We start from the raw sequence: 19,916 nt of genomic DNA, 5'->3' as shown, positions 1-19,916 counted from the left end.
TTTCTGTTATTTCTTCCATTCATATTCTTTTTATATCATTTGTATTGACTCCTTCTTTCTCATTGATGCCTATTAGTCTTATGTTGTTCATCTTTGCATCATCTTGTAGGCATTGAATTATTTTTTTCCTGCATCCTAGTTGTTTTTAAGTGATCTTTTCTTACTTTTTCACTAGCTGCAATGGTGTCTTTAAGGTGTGAAAGTCTATTTTCACTTTCATTCAAAGGTTTTGCCAGCTTGTGATTGAGGTTTTAATTTTCTGTATAGCACTTTGAATCTGCTTTATGCATTCTATTTCTTTCCTATATTGCACATTCAAGGATTCCATCATTTTTATATTCTCCTCTATTTTTTAAAAATCAGCATCTTCTTTAGAAGCACTTAGTACTTCTTTCATTATAATTATCTTTTCTTTTTTTACTTCAGAAATTATTTCTGATCTAATTTCCTCTATACCTTTCTGTAGTTGTTTCTTTACTTCTGACGCTATTATTTCAGAGATTTCAGGTGTGACTTCCAATTTCTTATATGCTAGTGTCTCCTGCATTTGTTCTGGGTGGGCTCAGGGCCTGAGAATGTATTTTGCTCTTTCTCTTGGTCATTTTGTATAGCACTGTCTTCTGACCTTTGGTATAGAGCTTTGATAGAGTTAGTACCTTAGCACCAGGTCTGGATCTATCAAGTTCAAACTCTTCCAGGTGGGTGTGGCTTGGGTCTGGCTACTGTGCTCCACTTCTTCCTGCTGCAGCCTTTGGAGGGGAACCCTCTGTGCCACTCTGGCAAGATGTTCTGCTCCTGAAACAGCTGGGTTGGCCTTGCCTCTAACCTTTTTGCAGGGAGTTCTGCTGCAGGCAGTCCCACTCACATGCCAGGCCTAGATCCAATCAGGATCTAGTGGGCCAGGAATATTCCTTGATTATTAATGTCACTTGCCTTCCAGGAAACAAGTTCTGCACGTTCCCCTTTTTCTCCTATTGACCTTAGGCTCCACACTTGTGCTTGATTATCTTTCCTCCTCTTAGCAACACATTTCCCTTGGATTAACCCAGTTAATATCCTGGAGTTGAACACCATTTTTAGGATGATGATTTGCAATCTTAATCCCAGTCCTGACATCATCAAAAACTTTAGGAACTCTGTGTCCCACTGGTCACTTGCCAAATGCACATGCCAAGTGTCTGCTTTTGCTCACTTCCCACATCAGCAAACCAAGTGGATCTTACAATTAATTTGATCTCTCAATTAATTAATTTGAGGGAAATCATTTCCTTTTCATTGTTATGCTGTCAGCCATGACTTCAAGGTAGTCTTCTTCTAACTTCTCTGCCTGCTTTCAATCTGTTGTCCTTCTCCCCAGACCTTTATTTTCTCCTATAGGAAGCCTGGGTGACCCATTTTAAAAGTGAATTAGATGCATCTAATGGCTCTCCATCACAATCAGAGTAAAAGACAAAGTTCTTGACATTACAATAGGGCCTTTTACCATTTAGTCCCCAAACATTGCCACACCCTCTTATAAGTTCCATGGGTACAAAGTTTGAATAGGCAGAGTCTAAAAAGAACTACACATAAATACTTGTTGAGTGAGTAAATGAATTGTGCTTTACACCAGGATGCACAGACTAATAATATATCATAATAAAGTTAGAGAGGAGGGCTATTAATAAATAATATAAAGCAGAGTGGTAGGTATAGGCCACAGCAAAAAGACAACATATACAAGGACAAACAGTAAGTGACAGGGCCGAGATGGCTCAGTAGGATAAGCGCTTGACTGGCAAACGCAAGGATCTGAGTTCAATCCCCGGTTCTGCCAAAAAACAAAAACAAACAAAAAAAAAGTAAGTGACTATGGAAAGACTAAAAACTGTATTTCATGCCTTTTACAATATTTTGATAAATATATTACTAAGTTATAATCATAATCTTCCTATATTTAAATAGTAGAGTCTAATATAATTCAATCTCTTTGATAATTTAGTATATTTTGAGCAACAGCCTCTGACTTTTTACTGTTTATTCTACAAATCCTGGAAGTATGTAAAATCATTCCCTCTGAGCATGTTTTTTATAATTCTATAGAGTAATGTTCTCATAATTATCACAAGGAGCTTGTGATGTTCTTCCAGAAAACCTACCAATTCAAAACCAAAATCTGGGAGGTGGGATAAAATCATGAGTGTAACATATTTTGCCTCTTGAAGGAATTAAATTGTAGAAATATAACCAATATCAGTATTGCTTATAAGCAATCCTTTCTTATCATATAGATGTAGAATTAATCTCCTTTAAACATAAGCTGGGATGCTTTTTCTCACACTAGAACAGAGAATGTGTGCCCATTTCCACATGGGTTTATTGTTTAAAGGGTATTTTTAGCCATAGCCTTGCAAAACTACATGCACCAAGCATTCTTGGTCATTCACAGACCATTTGCTGCTTTTAAGAGACCTCCTGATGCACAGAAACAAGAACGACAGAGAACTTTGAAGATCAGTAGCAAAGTTTCTTTCTACTCACCCTGCTTCTTTCATATTCTTTCCTTGAGGCAGCAAAAAGCTGAGCATTAGATATGGCGATTCCACAAAACGGAAGATACATCTGCATCACCTGAGGCAGAGACAGCATTGAGAACATTAAAATGAAATATCTGTCATTGAGCTGAATTCCATATCTGCAGGAAATATCTGATTAAATACTTGCATTTCAATGTAGGGATAAAAGTTGTATCTTAACTTCAGAAGGGATATTTTTAAATTATAAGATACAGGGCTGGCCAGATAGTTCAGCTGATTAAAGCACCTGCTTAGGCAGACACAGGGACCAGGGCTCGATGCCCCGCCTGCTGTGCCAGCCCCACCCCCAGGGCGTGCTGGGATGGCAACTGAGACTGGGCATGGTGGCGTGTGCCTGTAATCCCAGCGCTTGGGAGGCTGTAAAATAGGAAGGATCACTGTGAGTCCGATCTGTGTAATGAGACCCTGTAGACCATGTCCTAAATACTTAAAAAATAAAAATAAACAAACAAGCAAATAAATAAATAAACTAGAAGATAATGTAAATCAAATTAACTGGGGCATTGTGCTTGTGTTTATAAAGGCATGAAGTGAGGGAGCAGATTATAATAGGTTTCATAGAAGAACCATGTCTAAAGTATTTCCACTTTGGTAAAAAGCAAAAGAGCAAGTGAATGAATAGGGATATAGCTAGAATTTAAGGTGCGTACCCACATCCACACTTGGAGGCAAGCAGGATGTAAGTCAATTCTTTAGACATTTCATTTCACCTGTTGGCTTCCCCCTGGAGGCACATCTGGAGCGATGGTTTCAGTGGAAACCCAAGCCCAGAGGGGCTAGTAGCTTTTTCAAAAGAGCTCTGGTTTTGTCCAATTCTGGGTACACCTAATTGGATATCAGTGCAAGATGGACCTGTAGAAGCCTATTTGAATAAAGCCTGCGAAGCCTAAGAAAATAATTTCTTCTTCCAAAAGAAAGAATCAGGCCTCTGTCAGGCCTGACCCTCAGAAGGACTTTCTCATCACGAGGTCTAGGAATTTTCAGGTTTACCTGGCACTGTCAGATTTATCTCTAGAATAACTGATTCCATACATAAAGGTCATTCCAAGTAAAAATTAAAGGAGATATTTCTAAACCTCATGATGTAGAAGAAACAAGTGAGATTTAAAACTCCAAAATGGAAACTCCACATGAAAATGAAAGTGAAAATGAAAGGTGCTATTTCCCTCAATGTTTCACCCTGTGGAAGAAACAAGGGACATTTCTTTCGGAGTGTTTAAGCAGAAGGAAAGCAGCAAGTTTGTAACACAGTCTCTCTGTCTATCTCTTGCCCTTGTCTCTGTCTTCCTATCTCTGTTCCTTGTTTCCATCCCTCCGCCTGTCTGTCACACACACAGGCGCATATACACACTCTCTCACACGTAACACTCATCTTGTGGAGAGCTGTGGAGCGATGGTGACATGAAGTAGTTTTGCCTGTGCCCCACAGAGGAGAGGGCACTGCTCCCTGAGGACAAGGGATGGAGGGTTGAGCCACCAAGTTTTGAGGTATCAGGGATTGAACTCAGGACCCTGCACTTGCCAGGCAAGCACTTATTCTACTGAGCTATCTCCCCAGGCCCTTTTTAATTTCTTTTTAAAGGGTCTTTGTAGAGGACTTGAAGTAAAAAAGAAGAGCAATTCACATTCCTATCATTTTACTCCCATTAAATCTTGCTTTGGTTGTCTAGGCATGGTCATCTCTGACATAAAGACCCTGAAAGAATTTCAGAGTCCCACAGAAGTTAAAGCTATGCTCCCTCTTGAAGAGGAAAGAAAAATAAAGAGATCAGTACTATAAGAGGTACAAAACTTAATCCATTCATTTTTTACAGATCTTTCTAGGATAGCTTCTGGAAGGAATATGTTTCCTTCTGGAACCAGATATTATTTCTTTAATTGCTCTTTCTCTTCTTGATATTCCTGGTTGAACCTCCTTAGGAAGTTTGTATAAGCCAGTCTGAATCTCTTGACATACTCCTACAATATACTTTACTAGAATTTCTCCATCTTTAGCAGAATGAAACATGGGCTGGTTATTTTAACTCTCTACTAAGGCAGAAGATAGTGTGAGAAACATCCTGGCTTAGGCTCTCAGGAGATATGATGGATGCTTTTGGTTCTTTAAGTCCACAAGAGCTTCCAGCCTTAACCATGTTTCCCTGACATCCTGGTGTGAGCCTAAAAGACATGCTCCTGCCCCGAACGCACTTCCTTGACATCTGGCATGAGCCCAAGAGGCATCTGCTCTAAGTGCTTTAGAGAAACCAGTGAGCACCTTACAGGCATTCTAATATGAGCATTATGGTTTTGACACTCCTTGGGTTTTGCAGTTATGCTGGTTCCACCTAGGCCCTTACAAATTCACAAACTCCCACTCCTTTAATGATCACAGTTAAATAGAAAGAAGTCTAGTTAGTTACCACCCTAACTGCCCAAATCCTAGGAAAACAAAAGAAAAGCCAACTCTAGAACTCTTTATGTTGCCATCTCTCGGCACTGCCCAGCAGGAACTGGGCAGTGTATTTTATTCTTAAACATAAAAACCCAAGTGTATTTTATCCTTAAACATAAAGCAAATGGGTCGTTCTAAGATGAGCCCACTCTTAACCTCTTTCATCTGCCAGCTCTTGCTCTGTGCAGTGTAATTTGCCTTCAATGAATCTCTATCTTTTTCAGATATCCATGTGTCTTGCTGAATTCTTTATTCAGGATACAAAGAGCCTGGATATTGCACGAGACTAAAAGCATCTATCTAGTAGCACTACCACTTACTCACAAAATATCTTCGCCTTCGGGGCTAAGTCTAAACTAGTTTATAAATCAAGCATGTAAGAAGACTGTGACCAAATAAACATGAGAAATGTTTTCTAATATATTACAGGCCTGTTTCAGTTATTTGCTGACACATTATAGATCGAGCTATACCACACATATGTGTGACCTAAAAACCTCAGAATTTTAGGTTAGAAGGCTTTTGTCCTTTTTGCAGCTTTTCTGTCTGTAATTCAGTAAGTCGCATAACTTCTTTGAACTTATTTCCTTATGTATAAATGCTAGATTTGTGGTCTTTTTCAGATCTAATATTTTGTGTTCTAACTAATTAGAAACTTATCAGTGAGATATAATAGTCTATTTGCTAGAAGAAACAAAGAATGCAATAAACATGTGTGCATCTTATTCAAGATATAGTCACCATAGTGATTAACACGAACAACACCCTGCTATCAATGTGACAGGCAAGGTTCTACGCATCAGATATGACAGAGAATGTTATATGTAATATATCCATTTGATGGTCCCAAGTATATACCTTATATTACTAATTCAATTTCTAGAATGAGAAAACTGATGCTTTGTGAACTCACACACTGCAAAAACAAGCACCCCTTTCATGACTGTTTCTGCAGTGAATAGCCTTGAAAGCTAGACATATTATGTCCTTCCAGAGCAAAGAGAAAAACTGTTTACTATCCAATATAATAAAAATAATATCTTTCTCAAGGCAGACGTCAGGAAGAATCATGGTCTACTCTAAAATTTTTGGAATCCTTCCAGGAGGCTCCTCCCATGAAACGCAACCCATTGTGCATGCTGTTATCAGGGTCAGGGAATCAATATAAATACTCATTCTCTAGCTGTTAATATTGTTGTGATAAACTGTCTTTGGTTACTGACCCAGGAATCTACGTCTTCTGCCAGGATCCATGAGCCTGCAACAGGCTAACTTGCCGCTTGCCAAGTGGAGTAAAATCTTAGACTTTTTATAGTTCTTGACAAAGTCGCCAAAATGGTGTGAGGTCACTATGGAATTTTGAATCCCTGTAGGGTAGCCCTGGAATCTACCCTCCTCATTTCTACATTCCCATGCTTCTCAAAGTAATATAAATCTTTCATATCTTTAGTGTGATGGCCCAGTTAACTACATGAGAAGAGACTGCTGGGACTATAAATAAACTCTCACTGTGAAAGCAACAAGAAGAGACTCAACAGAAAGTTTTGATACTGCAGACATTGCCTGGCTTCTAGAGATAAGAAGTCATCAGGGGGTGACCTGCCAAGCAGCTGGTTTGAAGCAGATCTTAAACAGGAGGGACCACACCAGTAGGCATCAGAGTGCAGTAATAGAAGCCAGAGAAGAATATTCATGTAGGAAAGATGATTTTAGGAGGGGCATTCAGCAGATAGCAGAGAATCAGATTACATTTATGAAAAAGAGAAAAATAGCAGAGTCCTGAGGCATGGCTGCAGCTGTGAAGTAGGGGGGCTGGGAACCACACCGTGCTTTATGTGCATGTAAGGGCCCAGTCTTAGGGAGCAAGCAATTCAGTGTCCCCAAAAGCTTGAGGACAGTTAGGGCAAATTTCTTTATCCTCATCTAATTTTGTTTCTGGTAAGCCTAGCTTTTAATCTAAACATTTGAATTTGCAAATAACTTTTCTAAAAAGTATGAATTTTTTTTGTGTGGACAGTATAGCGTCCTCCCAAGAAAGGCAGATTGGCAGGATTAGTTCTTTAATCTGCCCTGCTTTGTCTCCTAGAGTCCTTTCAGCTTGGTCCTGACAGATAGATGAGTGGCACCATCACAACCTTAGGAAAAGCTACTCCATAATCTCCCTGCATTATAAATGTCTAATGAATGTTACTTTCATGAAGTTTTCTCATATAAATGTAGCAAACCCTTCATATCTTGGTGTAATTCCTATGTTTATTCTTTTGTGAGAAAAAAATACAACAAAAATTCTGCCCATTTAATCCAATTAGGAAGCATTTTACATGACATTTTGAATGGCAAAAGATATTCATGCTGTCTTGCTTTGTGTTCTCTAATTTATCAAATTAATGCTCCTACAGCCGCATTCAAACAAAAGCAAAGTAACATCTTGCTCTTCGCACTTGGAACATCGTAGAGCAGTTCAATTTAACAGAGGCTGGCTGGCTGCCTTCTCTTGTCAAACACTGGAACAATAGCATAGCAAGTACGATAAATTTTACAAAGCCACTCTAAGTCTCAAACTCACCACTAGAATTAATCATAGCCACAAGATGATTACTAACCAATTCAATTTCCTTCAACTGCTGCACAGAAAATAAAGGTGAGCATTTGAGTTTCAGTCTGAAGTCAAAGATCATCAAAGATTTACCCTGGTTATATCGACTCCTCTACACACTGTTTCACAAAACCGGGGGAGTCACCCTTATTAGTCCCCCAAAGTAACCCATGTCCTGCAATTTTTTACCATTGTATCATTTAGAATTATTTTTCCTTCACCCATCACTTCCAACTTTATCTGTCAAAAGTATAAGGATTATTTAAAAATATATCATATTATCATTTTGGTTACATACATTTTAAATAATACAAAATAAAGCATGTTCATTTAAAAATTGATTTTATTTGCACTTACATTTCCATGAATAATTTATTTAAGTATGTCAGATGCATCGTTACATTAGTGTCTATAACATATAAGACCTAAATTGAAAATCAATTTTAAATTATTTTTACAAAATAATCACCTTACTTAAATCAGATGAGAAGATGTATAGTGGAAAAATTGGAAGACATAAATATCTTTTTCCAGAGCAAAGAAAAGAATTTCTTACATATAGTATAATAAAGATACTATCTCACTCTGGGGCAGGGGCAGGGGCAGGCACTATAAAAATATTTGGGGTCCTTAAAGTTGAGGTTCCTCTTCTATACAACAATTTATTGTGTAATCTCTTTATGATGCAACTACTGAACATTGTATTCCAAATTATAAGCATCAATTCATATATCATTAAGACCATTGTTTTTGTCTGTTTGCCCTGAAGGTATATATTATGAACTCCACAATATAGCCACTTAGTATTTGTAATTTTAAAAGTCCAGGTACAATTGCTAAAACTATGTCAAACTTCCTTTATTTCCTTTTTTACTGAGGCAAATGCTCTTGATTTTATTTTCTCATTCCATTTTCCCCCTATCACACTGTTTCCTTTATTTTTATAATTAACCTAGAAATTAAATGTGCAGTTTGATAAAATCTGAACTGAACACCTTGAGCTGCCTTCCAATACACTACTACTACTTACCTGTTACTTTTTTTTTGTTCTATCTTGTTTTATAACTGCAAATTGGACACTGTTATTATTACTAGCTAATGGTGTTTAGATTGACCCACAGTGTTCCACATCTCTTTCCTTTGAATATAGTTTTCTTTCTTTTTTGAAAATAATTATTTAGAATATCTGTTAATGACGGTGGTGGTATATGTTTTGTTTTCATTTTTTTATCAACACATGTTTACTTTATGATCAACCAAGCATCGTTTAGCTGGTTATACTATTCTACATTTACAGTTTTCTCTCAGTGCTTAGAAGGTCGTACTCCTCTATCATACATGGTTTTTACTAATAAAAAGTTAGCTTCCAGTCTAATTCTTCATAGTTTCTTCTTAGGTCTTCCATACGTATCTAGAAGCCTTTTCTGTATGTCTCCAGCCTTAATCAAAGACTTAACCAAAGACCAGGTATGGTGACACACACCTGTAATCCCAGCATTTGAGAGGCTAAGGCAAGAAGATTGCTGTGAGTTCGAGGCTGCCCTGGGCTAAAATGTAAGTTCAAGAGCAGTCTGAAATGCACAGTGATACTCTGTCTCAAAAAGACAAAAAAAATATTTTTTTTGATGACCCAAAAGCTCTACACATTCAGTAGAAACTCTGTGTAGAATTAGGAACTTTTATCTTTGCTAAGGACAGCAATATTTGGGACAATGTTCTTTTGTGATACTGGGCAGCAGCGGAAAACAGAAGTTCCTGGTGAATCATGTAACAGTAAGGAATAAACAACCCATGCTCTTCAAGGAACCATATTGCTAAGCTACTATGACCAAGACTAAGTGTATTACATGAGCTCATGGTTTGGGGTATTTTCAGTTTAGGATGGACTTACTGGGATCCAACCCCATCCACAGTGTGCTGACCATCTGTATACGGACCAGTAGCCACTGTCGATGGAAGCAACACTAACTTCATGCCCCACTGCACACCAGCAAGGATCTTTATTAAGGAGACTAATAATGCCTTCTGGCATTTGCTGGCATCTCAATGCAACACTCGGCCACACTCAACTGTACTGTGGGTCCCCGGGTGGGAATATGATCAGTAGAGTTTTTAAATAAAACTGCAGGAGATAGGTAAGTATAACTTTAAAAATAGATAAATGAAACTGTGGTAACAAGAACAAAAGATTTTTTTTTTCAGTCTGGGAGTAACAGATGTCTGGTATAAAAAATTAAAACTAAAATAATGCACTACTCTATTCTGCCCTTTCCAAAGTCTTTCCTTTCCTTAAAAAAAAAATCCTAATTTGGCCTTTGCCATCCAGTTTCTAAACGCCGAAACATCTCAAAAGCCTTAATGGTTGAGAGGCTAATGAGTCTACACACCCTTGTGTAGCACTTTCCAACATGAAAGCACTTTGTGAACGCTGGCTAATTAATCTTTACAACATCCCACTCAGAAAGGGAGTTAAACTGCAAATCATTAAACAGTGTAAAAAAGTCACTGTAACCCTAGAAACTCATAAAAGTATTATTAATAAACACATAATCTGAGCACTGGGCCTTCTGTCAGTGTACAGAGAAAGACGGTAGGTAACTAGCCTTTTAAAACTTGCAAACCACAGAGAAGGGCTATTAAAGCCCCACTATCTGCTCTGGTCCAATTAGGCATCACTGAAGAAGGCTGGGGTCCTGCACTGCCGATTCCCAGGGGCGATGCCCTCATTAAGGACCTCACTCCTGGAAGGCAAAACAGTTTAAAGAGCCACAAGGGTCCCAGAGAGATAAATAGGTGGGAAAAGCGTTTCTCACCAATGAGTGACACCTGTTCTCTTTCTACAGACACTGAAAATGACACTCTGCTCTTATGGATGAGCTGCGAGCCAAAGCTTGGCTGATTCCTGGCCACTGATTTGGAGGGTGTTAAAGCAGAGTTGTAATTCAAACATTAAATAAACTTTTCGAGTACAGTAATTTGGAAAATACCATAAAATTAACATTAAAATTTAAAATTATTTTTATGTAATGAAACACCTTCAGAGAGGAAGAGCATTTAAAAGCAATAAAAAGAAGAGCTTTCTAAAGATACCAGAGGAAATTCTTGCTTCCAGAGGTGTAGTGTCATCACTTCCATTTTTCTTCTATGCAAATTCAGAAGTGATGGTAGCTGGCTCTTTTATTTCAAGAATGAGAATCATAAATGAATCTTATTAGTTCATATCAAAATATATATCCCGGACTAGTAGAAGACTTTTCCTACCAGTGATGCTTTTCAAAGAAATCAGCCTCCAAATGATACACAGAAACACAGACTTTGCTTTAAAAATGGCATGGAATAGGTGGTCCAAATACATACTACTTAAAAGTGTCCACTAAAAGAACACATTAAACAGTGGAATGGTGAGTTGAGTTTATAAAACAAAAGGCAAAACAGGATGGCACATAATGGAGGGAGAGAAGCTTTGATTTTAGAAGACAAAGCAAAGGTAAGACAACAGAGCAGAGATCAACAAGGAGAGATGCAGAGAGGATTCCCCAAGGAAAAGGAACCCCAACATGGGCTCCTACCTGGCCCCAATTCAGGGCAGGACACACTCCCAGTGTGAAGCTTTATAGATGCTGTTCCTCCTGCTTAGCCCCCCTCATCAGTCTTCAGTTTTCCCTGCACAGCGGGTGGTAGTGGTTTCTGCTCCTGTGCCTGGTGCTAAAGCCTGGACCCATAGATGCCTGGTATGAGCGCCCTTCCAGGATTTTCACCCTCCTGCAAGCTAGTGTCAGCTAACTATCTCCAGGGGCTGCACTTTTCCAAAGGTGGATAGCTGAGCCCAATTTCTAGGAAGCAGGCTGGGAGCATCAGCACTTACCCTCTCTGATATTTTAGAGGTTCTGATCTACTGGCCACCTGAATCGTGTAGGTCTTAGTCATCATACCGAAGAACCTTATTAATTACTATTTGGTCCCATCTCCACAACTTTAGAGAAACAATCTTCTTAAATTATCACTCTTATTTGCAGATAGTCCTTTGAAAGGAATATCCTAACGAGGTCACTGCAGTAGCCATAGCCTTTTGTATTTTTTTACAGTAATAAAATTTCAAAAGAAGAAATATGCCCATAGCTTTACTATCTAGGCATAATTTTTTTAAATTTTGGAATATGGAATTCAAGGTTTTCTTCTCTTTCTTTTTTCATTCACATAAACCAAGCAAGCTAATCCTATTTTTCCTATTTTATTTTATTTTTTGCAGAACTTGGGGTTGAACTCAGACCCTTGCACCTGCCAGGAAAGTGCTTATTCAAACTGCTCCATCTCCCCAGCCCCCTTTTATTTTCTTTTAAATTTAAAAAAAAATGTATAGTTGTTAGTACATGTTTTCAGTACATAATGAGTATACCCATCATGGAGAATTAGTATGTTGCTCATAGCACATCTAAATCCTTTAAAAAATAAATAAAAATAAATTCTTTTTATAACACCTCCTTTCTCCCTCCTATCTCTTGGTCAAATAGATTAATTCTATACATCATATTTGATAAGATTTTTCTACCTTTTATAACCAATTCTCACTTATTAATGGCCAATTAATTTCTTTTTGTTTTATGTTGCGGTACCAGGGCTTGAACTCAGGACCTTGTACTTGCTAGGCAGGCACTTATACCACTGAGCCAACTCTCTGGCCCTTAATGACCAATTTCTATGGGTACAAAATATGCTGCTGAATGGTTCAGCAAAAGAAAATTCATAGAGAAAGTAGGTTAGTAGTTGCTTAGACTAGAAGTGGCAGCAGGATTAACTAAGTGGGCATGGGGTCTTCTGGGAGGAATGTTATAAAGCTGATTTATAGCATTATTTTATGAGTAGTGATGACTCCACTACTCATAAAATTACTAAAATCAGTTGAATCACCAACTTGAAATAGGTAAATTTTGTGATATATAAAATATACCTTAATATGGCTGTTCAAAATTACCATAAATATTTCATGTATATAAATTAATATAATGTATTTAGTAAATCATATACTGTTGGACATTTAGGCTGTTTCTAACTCTAAATGAACAATCTCAGGGTTAAATATACTTACAATTAAATCTTCACATGTCTCATGATTGTATTCCTGGGCAGCAGCCCTATTATTGGGACTTGCCTATTTTATTCAACACATGTTTATATTGCACTTCTGTATGCCAGGCAATATTCTATATCATTTATGAATTATTTCACAGATGTGTTTTACTTTTTAAATAACTCCTAATGATACATACAATTTATTTTTTGATAAATAAATCAAATGCAAGTATAGAAATACAAAAGATAATTTCAGTCCTACTTTTATTTCCTGTCCCCTACCCATGCCCCTGCCCAGGATGATGCTGCCAAAAATTTAGTAGACATTAATTGGGAGTTTTTCATGAACTACATTCCCACAATACCTAGTTTGGGGTATCTGTAAACATCAGTAGGATCACACTGCAAGTTATCTTCTACTTCTTTTTCACTTGTGAAAGCGTCTTGGAAATCTTTACACATCAACTGACAGATCTGCTTCCTTCATCTTAATCTCTGCACAAACACACTAAGAGGTGGACCATTCATAGATGTTCATATTGTCTTACCAACTTTTCCCTGTTACAAACACTGCTGCTATGTACATTCTTACAGCATTGTACACGTAGTCCATACTTGCATTGGATAGATTCATAGAAGCAAAATTTTAAGGCAGAAGTAATAGTTGTATAAAAAATCTTAACAGCAACTGCCAAATCATTCTGCAAAAAGGCTCTACCAATTGACACTACCAGTAATCAGAGTACTCATTTACCACTACTCATACAATATGAAGAATTGCCACTTTTTTGGGCCGGGAGATGGCTCAGTGGAATAAGCGTTTCCCTGACAAGCGTAAGGGCCTGAGTTCAATCCCCGGTTCCGCAAAAAAAAAAAAAAAAAAAGAATTACCACTTTTTAAATTTTGTCTATCTGATAGATCAAATCTATACTTATTTTTACCTTAGCTTACATTTGTTTGACTACTAGTCATGTTGAACACTTCATAATGTGTTGTTTATTTTGAATTTTTGTCTTTTTCTTTATGTCTTCTACTTATTTTCTACTGGTTGTTCATCTATTTCATAATACTGAGTAACCACTTTATGTTCTCAGCATATTAACTATTTTCTATTTTCCCAGATCATGAAATCTTACTTGATAGTCAGCAACTGTTATCTATTTGATATAGTCTAATAAGTTGACAAGCTATCATTTATTTTTCTAAGATGAATAAATATTATGGCTCAGTAAGCTTATCCTACTCTCTCTTTTGGTTTCAGAACTTTTATAAAAATACCCACGTATGTATCTCTGCCACAGTCATTTTTACAAGAAGGTTGACCTGCATGTCCCATCCGGTCCATTTGTTTCATATATCTTTGTAACTCACAGCTCCTACAGGATGTCCCTGTGAGCTGCAGCATTATCCAGGCATTCTTGACTTTTAGCTGCTAAAGCTATGGTTTCCCACCTAGCAAGCACAGGTATAAATGCAGGAAACTGCAGTGTAACTTGGGATATCGACGCCCTTTTGCCAGAAAAATCCTATTATATCACAATCAATGTAAGAGCAAAACATTCCTATAGACTCTTTTCTGATTAGATATATCTAAGTTTTTCTTGAGATTTGAAATACATCTACGCTATTTCCTCTCATTAGTAGCAGAAATCTGTATTTTGCCATCTCAGTTATTGAGCTTGCTCCTTTTTTAGTCTATACTAAGTATCACTCCTTGTGTTTCATTGCTATGGATATTAACAAATGTATGAATCCACCATTATGGTATCATACAGAATAGTTTCCTGCCCTTTAAAACCCTTGTGCTTTGTTAGATAAACCCCACTTTTTTCTACTAAATTCCTGTCACTGACTGACATTTTACTGACTGTATCATTTTGCTTTTTCTGGAATGTCACATAGTTGAAATCATATGATATATATTCTTTCTACCTTGGCTCCTTTCAGTTAGAGAAAGTTACTTCTATGTCTTCTCATTGCTTGACAGCTCATTTCTTTTTATCCCAGATTAATATTCCATCCCACTGTATGGATATACCAAACTTTATCTATTCACCCATTGAACAGCATTGTGGTTACTTTGAAGTCTGGACAATTATAAACATTCATGTGCAGACTTTTATGGAAGTAAATGTTTTTGACTCATTTGGGTAGATACCCAAGAGTGTGACTGCTGGATTATGTAGTATGAGTATATGTAGCTTTTCAAAATACTGTCAAACTGTGTTCCAAAGTGGCTGTTCCATTTACACTCCCATCAGCAGTGAATAAGAAGTCCTAGTATTCCTCAACCTTACTAGCATTTGATGTTCCCATGGTTTGGATTTTAGCCACACTAATATGTATAGTATAATATCTCATTGTTATTTTTTTTGTTTTGTTTAAAATCATTTATTTATTTTCTTACTTACTTATTTGGTACAGGGTCTTACTACGCAACTCAGACTCATAATGATCCTCCTGCCTCAGCTTCCCCAGGGCTGGGATTACAGGTATGCACCACCATGCCCAGGATTCTGGAGCTGGCTTGGCATGCAGTACCAGGGACGGAACCCAGGTCCCTGCACTTGCTAGGCAGGTGCTTAGGCTGCTGACCTATCTCCTCATCCCCCTCATCATTGTTTTAATTTGTAATCCTCATATGCATATAATGTTGGATATCTTTTCATATGCTCATTTATCATCTCTGCATACATTCTTTAAGCAATCCTTTGCTCATTTTTGAGAGGTTTATCTATTGTTGAGTTTTGGAGTTCTTTATGCATGCTAGGCACCATTCTTTCCAGATAAATTCAAAGCTCTTTCTTCCAATTCATGGCTTGTCTATTTGTTCCATGTTTTTATTTAAAGATAAATTTAACCAAAACTTTTTCATTCACTTATTTCTATCTCATTCCATAAATGTTTGCATTAAAAACTCTTAAATGATTGCCTTATTTTCCTTCAAACATCTCAATACCAGATTACTCAGGGAAATAATCTTTTATCCAGGTCCATGAGAAGAGACATGCCTTCTTTGAAGAGGTAGATGTTTTACTTAGGCATTAGATTCCTCGTCTTTCTGAGGGCCTTGGAGTACTTACACACTACCATCTCTGATCCTTCCTTCTCTCTTCAAATGAAAATGCTTTACTCTTCACTTGATGTCACTGTTCCCATCTTCCCTGAGCAATCTGTGTTTGCATGAGCGCTGTCCTCACTCCCTATCATGTGCCTTACATCTGCACTCTAAAGCAATGACTGGGAGTGTGTTGGTGAGTTTCTGTCACAAGGTCACAAAATAGATAAACACATCTAGTCTGCACTATCACTGAAGCCTTTCCCCTTGATCACCAACTAGACAGATATTACACTTTGGCTTCCATATATTATGCCTTCTTTCTTTCCTTTGTCAGCTTTCTGTCCTTCCTCTGTTCCTCCTGTCTGTCTCCCTCCCTCCCTCTCTTTCTTCTTCTTTGACAGTGCTAAGGATTGACCCAAGTGATGTGGGCCTACTAGGCAAGTACTTCGCCATGAGCTACAGCCACATTATTTTTTTTCTTTTTGAGATAAAGGCTTGTTGCATTGCCCAGACTGGACTCAAACTTGTGATCCTCTTCCCTCAGCCTACCCAAGTAGCTAGGATTACGAGCATGCCCATTGTTTTCTTACAGCGCTATTTAAATTATATTTTCAGGTTTAGTCTTAGGCTTTCTGTTTATATATAGTACTCTCCTTTGAAGGATATATTTGTTTCCATAATACGAGAGTATGACAAAATAAAACAAGTTCACTATGCAAGGGTTAACCTTTGAACAGGAGTCAGCTGGAAAGGACAACAAGATCAGTGCTGCTAGGTAAGGAAGACAAAAAAATGCTCTTCTGCTGACTCATCTCTGCAGCTCCACTTCAAGTCTGGTCCATCAGGAATTCTCTCGGCCTTGGACTCCTTTCGGTCCCTAATCCCACTTCCTCTCAGTCACCTCTGCCACCTTCCACACACAAGCTTCAGTCTCTAATCCCGGCGTGATGACCTGAGCTCTGAAAACACTCGTTTCTTTCTAATAGTCTGGTTTCAGCATGTCCCGTTTTACACTGAATGGACTCTGAATCCAACCCTATCCACTAAGAAGGGACCCAAGTCCCTGCATTCCATCTGTGTCTTCAATAGCTATCTCTGGGATGATTCTCAAGGTTGGCTCTCTGGGATTGAGGTTTTTTTTCTCTGCACTCCTCACTGCAAATGGCTTCCAAGACATTTCAATTTAAAGGTCTTTAAATTACTAGCTTTTGAAAGCTGAGTTTATCATCTCAATCTTCTGTCATAGTGAAGAAAAAAGGAAGCTCCTCCAAAATGCTCTGGATGTGCGAAATGAGCCATTAATATCTAAATCACCCAGCTTTAAACCCTCTATCTCTGACTATTAATGCTACATAGCCTGAAGAAGTCATTGCAGTAGAGTAATTTTACCATCTCTATACCTCCACCTCTATCTATACTGCTTTAGACCAGCACTGCTAAACTTCAGCATCTTAAGTAACAGTATCCACATCCCTGCCATTACTGTAGTCTCATCTTTGTTTCTCATCATAAAAAACCATAAATTCAAACATATTGTTTATATGTCCCAGTGGGTCTCAATATATATATATATATTTTTTTTTTTTAATTTAATTTTATTTTATTTTATTTTTGTCTTTTAGGGAAGAGTCTACTGGGTGTTCAGGGTCTCACTAGTGACCAGACTTGTAGTGATCTACCTGTTTACAGCCTCCCAAGAGCTGGAATTACAGGTACACACTACCATGCCCAGTCTCAATTGCTGTCTCAGCACACCCCAGGGATGGGGCAAGCACAGGAGGCCCAGGGATTGAACCCCGGCTCCTGAGCCTGCTTGCAGGCACTTTAATCCACTGAGATATTTGGCTGGCCCCATAATATTTTAATGTAAGAAACAACATGTGTCCTACACATATTAAAAACTAAGTTTTATAAATTACTTTTGGGGCCTGGGGAGATAGCTCAGTAGAATAAGCATTTCCCTGGCAAGCGAAGGGCCTGAGTTCAATCCCTAGTTCCACCAAAAAAAAAAAAAAATACTTTTGTATGAGCCTTTATATACCACCTGAGGTATTTTTAAAATCTAATTACAAGGACATGAAAAAGTTAAGACTAATGGATTATTATTTTATAAATGTTTGCAGAAGATATGCAATAATCTCAGGAAAAATAGTGAGGAAATACAAAATTGCTATTTAAAGAAACACAAAGGCCCCGAGGGGACTCTTCTGCTTGTGTATCTTTTTTCTCATTTCACAAAAATAATTTATCATCAAAATACAACAGTAGTGAATTATACTGTTAATAAATCATACTATTTTTTGTTTTTCTAACAAATTCTCCAGTGAAGTTTAAAACAGAGAGGGCCATGAAAAATATGCTTAGATCATTAATATTTAATTAATGTACTAGTTCCCCAAAATGAATATTATAGATGTAAAAGCTTTGATCAAATTGATAAATTATACCTATGCAACCTAAGCACAAAAGACCTACCTGGAAAATTCAAAACATTCTTAATAGATAACCTTGAGGCTAAAGAGAGTTTTAAAGTTTGACTCAGCAACAAACAAAAATTTTCTGCAGGACTAATCATTTATACTCAGAATGTGCTATCAATCCAAAGGAGCAAGGGAGAAAGTTTCTTTGTGATGCATCCATAATTCCGCAAGTTTTCCCATTCTGTAGCTCGAACAGTCCAATCTACAAACTAGGAAGCTGTCTGCAAAGCTAAAAATACTGTCAGGCATGGTAGCATGTGCCAGTAATCCCAGCCTGTGGGAGGCAGAGGCAGGATTACTGTGAGTTTGAGGCCAGCGTGGACTGTATTATGAGCTCAAGGCCAGCCTGAACTACATATTGAGACCCTGTCTCAAAAACTGAACAAAGCAAACAAAGTGAAAATGCTTCACTACTCCCACTCCCACTGTCCACATTTCATGCAGTTAGTATACCTGCAGCTGTCTCATCCCTTCCTTGAGTGTTATTTTTCTTTAGGGTTCAAATATTTGTTGTAGAGACTAAATTACATAGGGCAAAAAGAGAAAAAAAACCTGAAGAAAATAGAAGAAAGGAATTACTGAAGATAAAACTAGAAAACAATAAATGAGAAAACACTAAATTCATAAGATAAAAAAAGAAAGACTCATAGGGAAAAGCAGTAAGACAAATAAATCAAGGGTTAGTTTAATCAGAAGGAAAAGACCCACACTAAAACACAGAAGTGACAAAAAGTATCATCACAGCTACAGAACAAGATAAATGAAAGCAGCACAATAAATTTGTATACAGAACCCTAAGTTCATATGTAAAACTGCTGTAACTTTGACTTGTTTTTAAGGTAGGGCAGATTAAGTCCAGGCATTCATACAAGCTTTTTGACTTGACATCTTGAGGCAGGGTTTTGCCTCAGCCTGGACTATAAGTCTCCATCTTCCCGCCTCAGCTTCCTAGAATGCTAGAATTGAAGCTGTATGTAGCCATGCCTAGGGAAACATGTGAATTTTAAAGAAAAAATAAATTAACAAAATAGAATCAAGAGAATGGGGAAATCTTAATATAAAAAATCTTTGAGAAAATAATAGAAGGAGCTCTAAAAAGTGCCAAGACCATCTGGTTTTGCAAGCAAATTCTTTCACCTCATTAAAAACAAGGTAATTCTATGCTATTCAAATGATTCCAGAACCCAGCAAACTCAAGCCTTTAGATTTTTTTTTTTAAAGACCTGATAATCCAGCTGGTACATCATGATAAAAGCAGCACCAATATTAAACATAGAAAATAAGTTTCTTCAGGCGCAGGAGACAGGGGTTCAAACCCCAGGCCTGCCGTGCTGGCCCCATCCCCGGGGTGTACTGAGCCGGCATTTGAGACTGGGCATGGTGGCACACACCTGTAATCTCAGCTCTTGGGAGGCTGTAAACAGACAGATCACTATGAGTCCGATCTAGTAGTGAGATCTTGAGCACCCTGTAGACCCTTCCCTAAAATACAAAAAAAAAAAAGTCCTGTAAAAATAGTATTTTGTGTCCGGTGAGCTCAGTTGGTTAGAGCATGGTGTTACTGTACTTTTTGGATCTTATTTACTTTTTCAGTTTCTTAACTAGGGAGACACTACAATGTTTACACATGCAATTCTGATTTATTTCACTCATGAGTATGGTCTCTAGTTGCACTCTTTTACCCATAAAGCCTAGAGT

The 19,916-nt window shown here is 37.7% G+C and overlaps 1 protein-coding gene across 1 annotated transcript in view; it reads right to left on the bottom strand.

Annotated features, from left to right (window-relative positions):
- The window catches only part of Pde11a (phosphodiesterase 11A), a 535,125-nt gene that overhangs the window by 301,161 nt on the left and 214,048 nt on the right, over positions 1-19,916 (bottom strand). Inside the window, exon 3 of the mRNA XM_004634726.3 lies at positions 2,521-2,610. Coding sequence (XP_004634783.1) covers positions 2,521-2,610 — 90 coding nt within the window. The remainder of the gene's footprint in view (positions 1-2,520; positions 2,611-19,916) is intronic.

This window comes from Octodon degus, unplaced genomic scaffold (assembly GCF_000260255.1).
Source record: "Octodon degus isolate 3935 unplaced genomic scaffold, OctDeg1.0 scaffold00065, whole genome shotgun sequence".
Taxonomy (NCBI): Eukaryota; Metazoa; Chordata; class Mammalia; order Rodentia; family Octodontidae; genus Octodon; species Octodon degus.
Note: the sequence above shows the minus strand (reverse complement) of the source record. Positions and strands in the feature narration are given on the sequence as shown.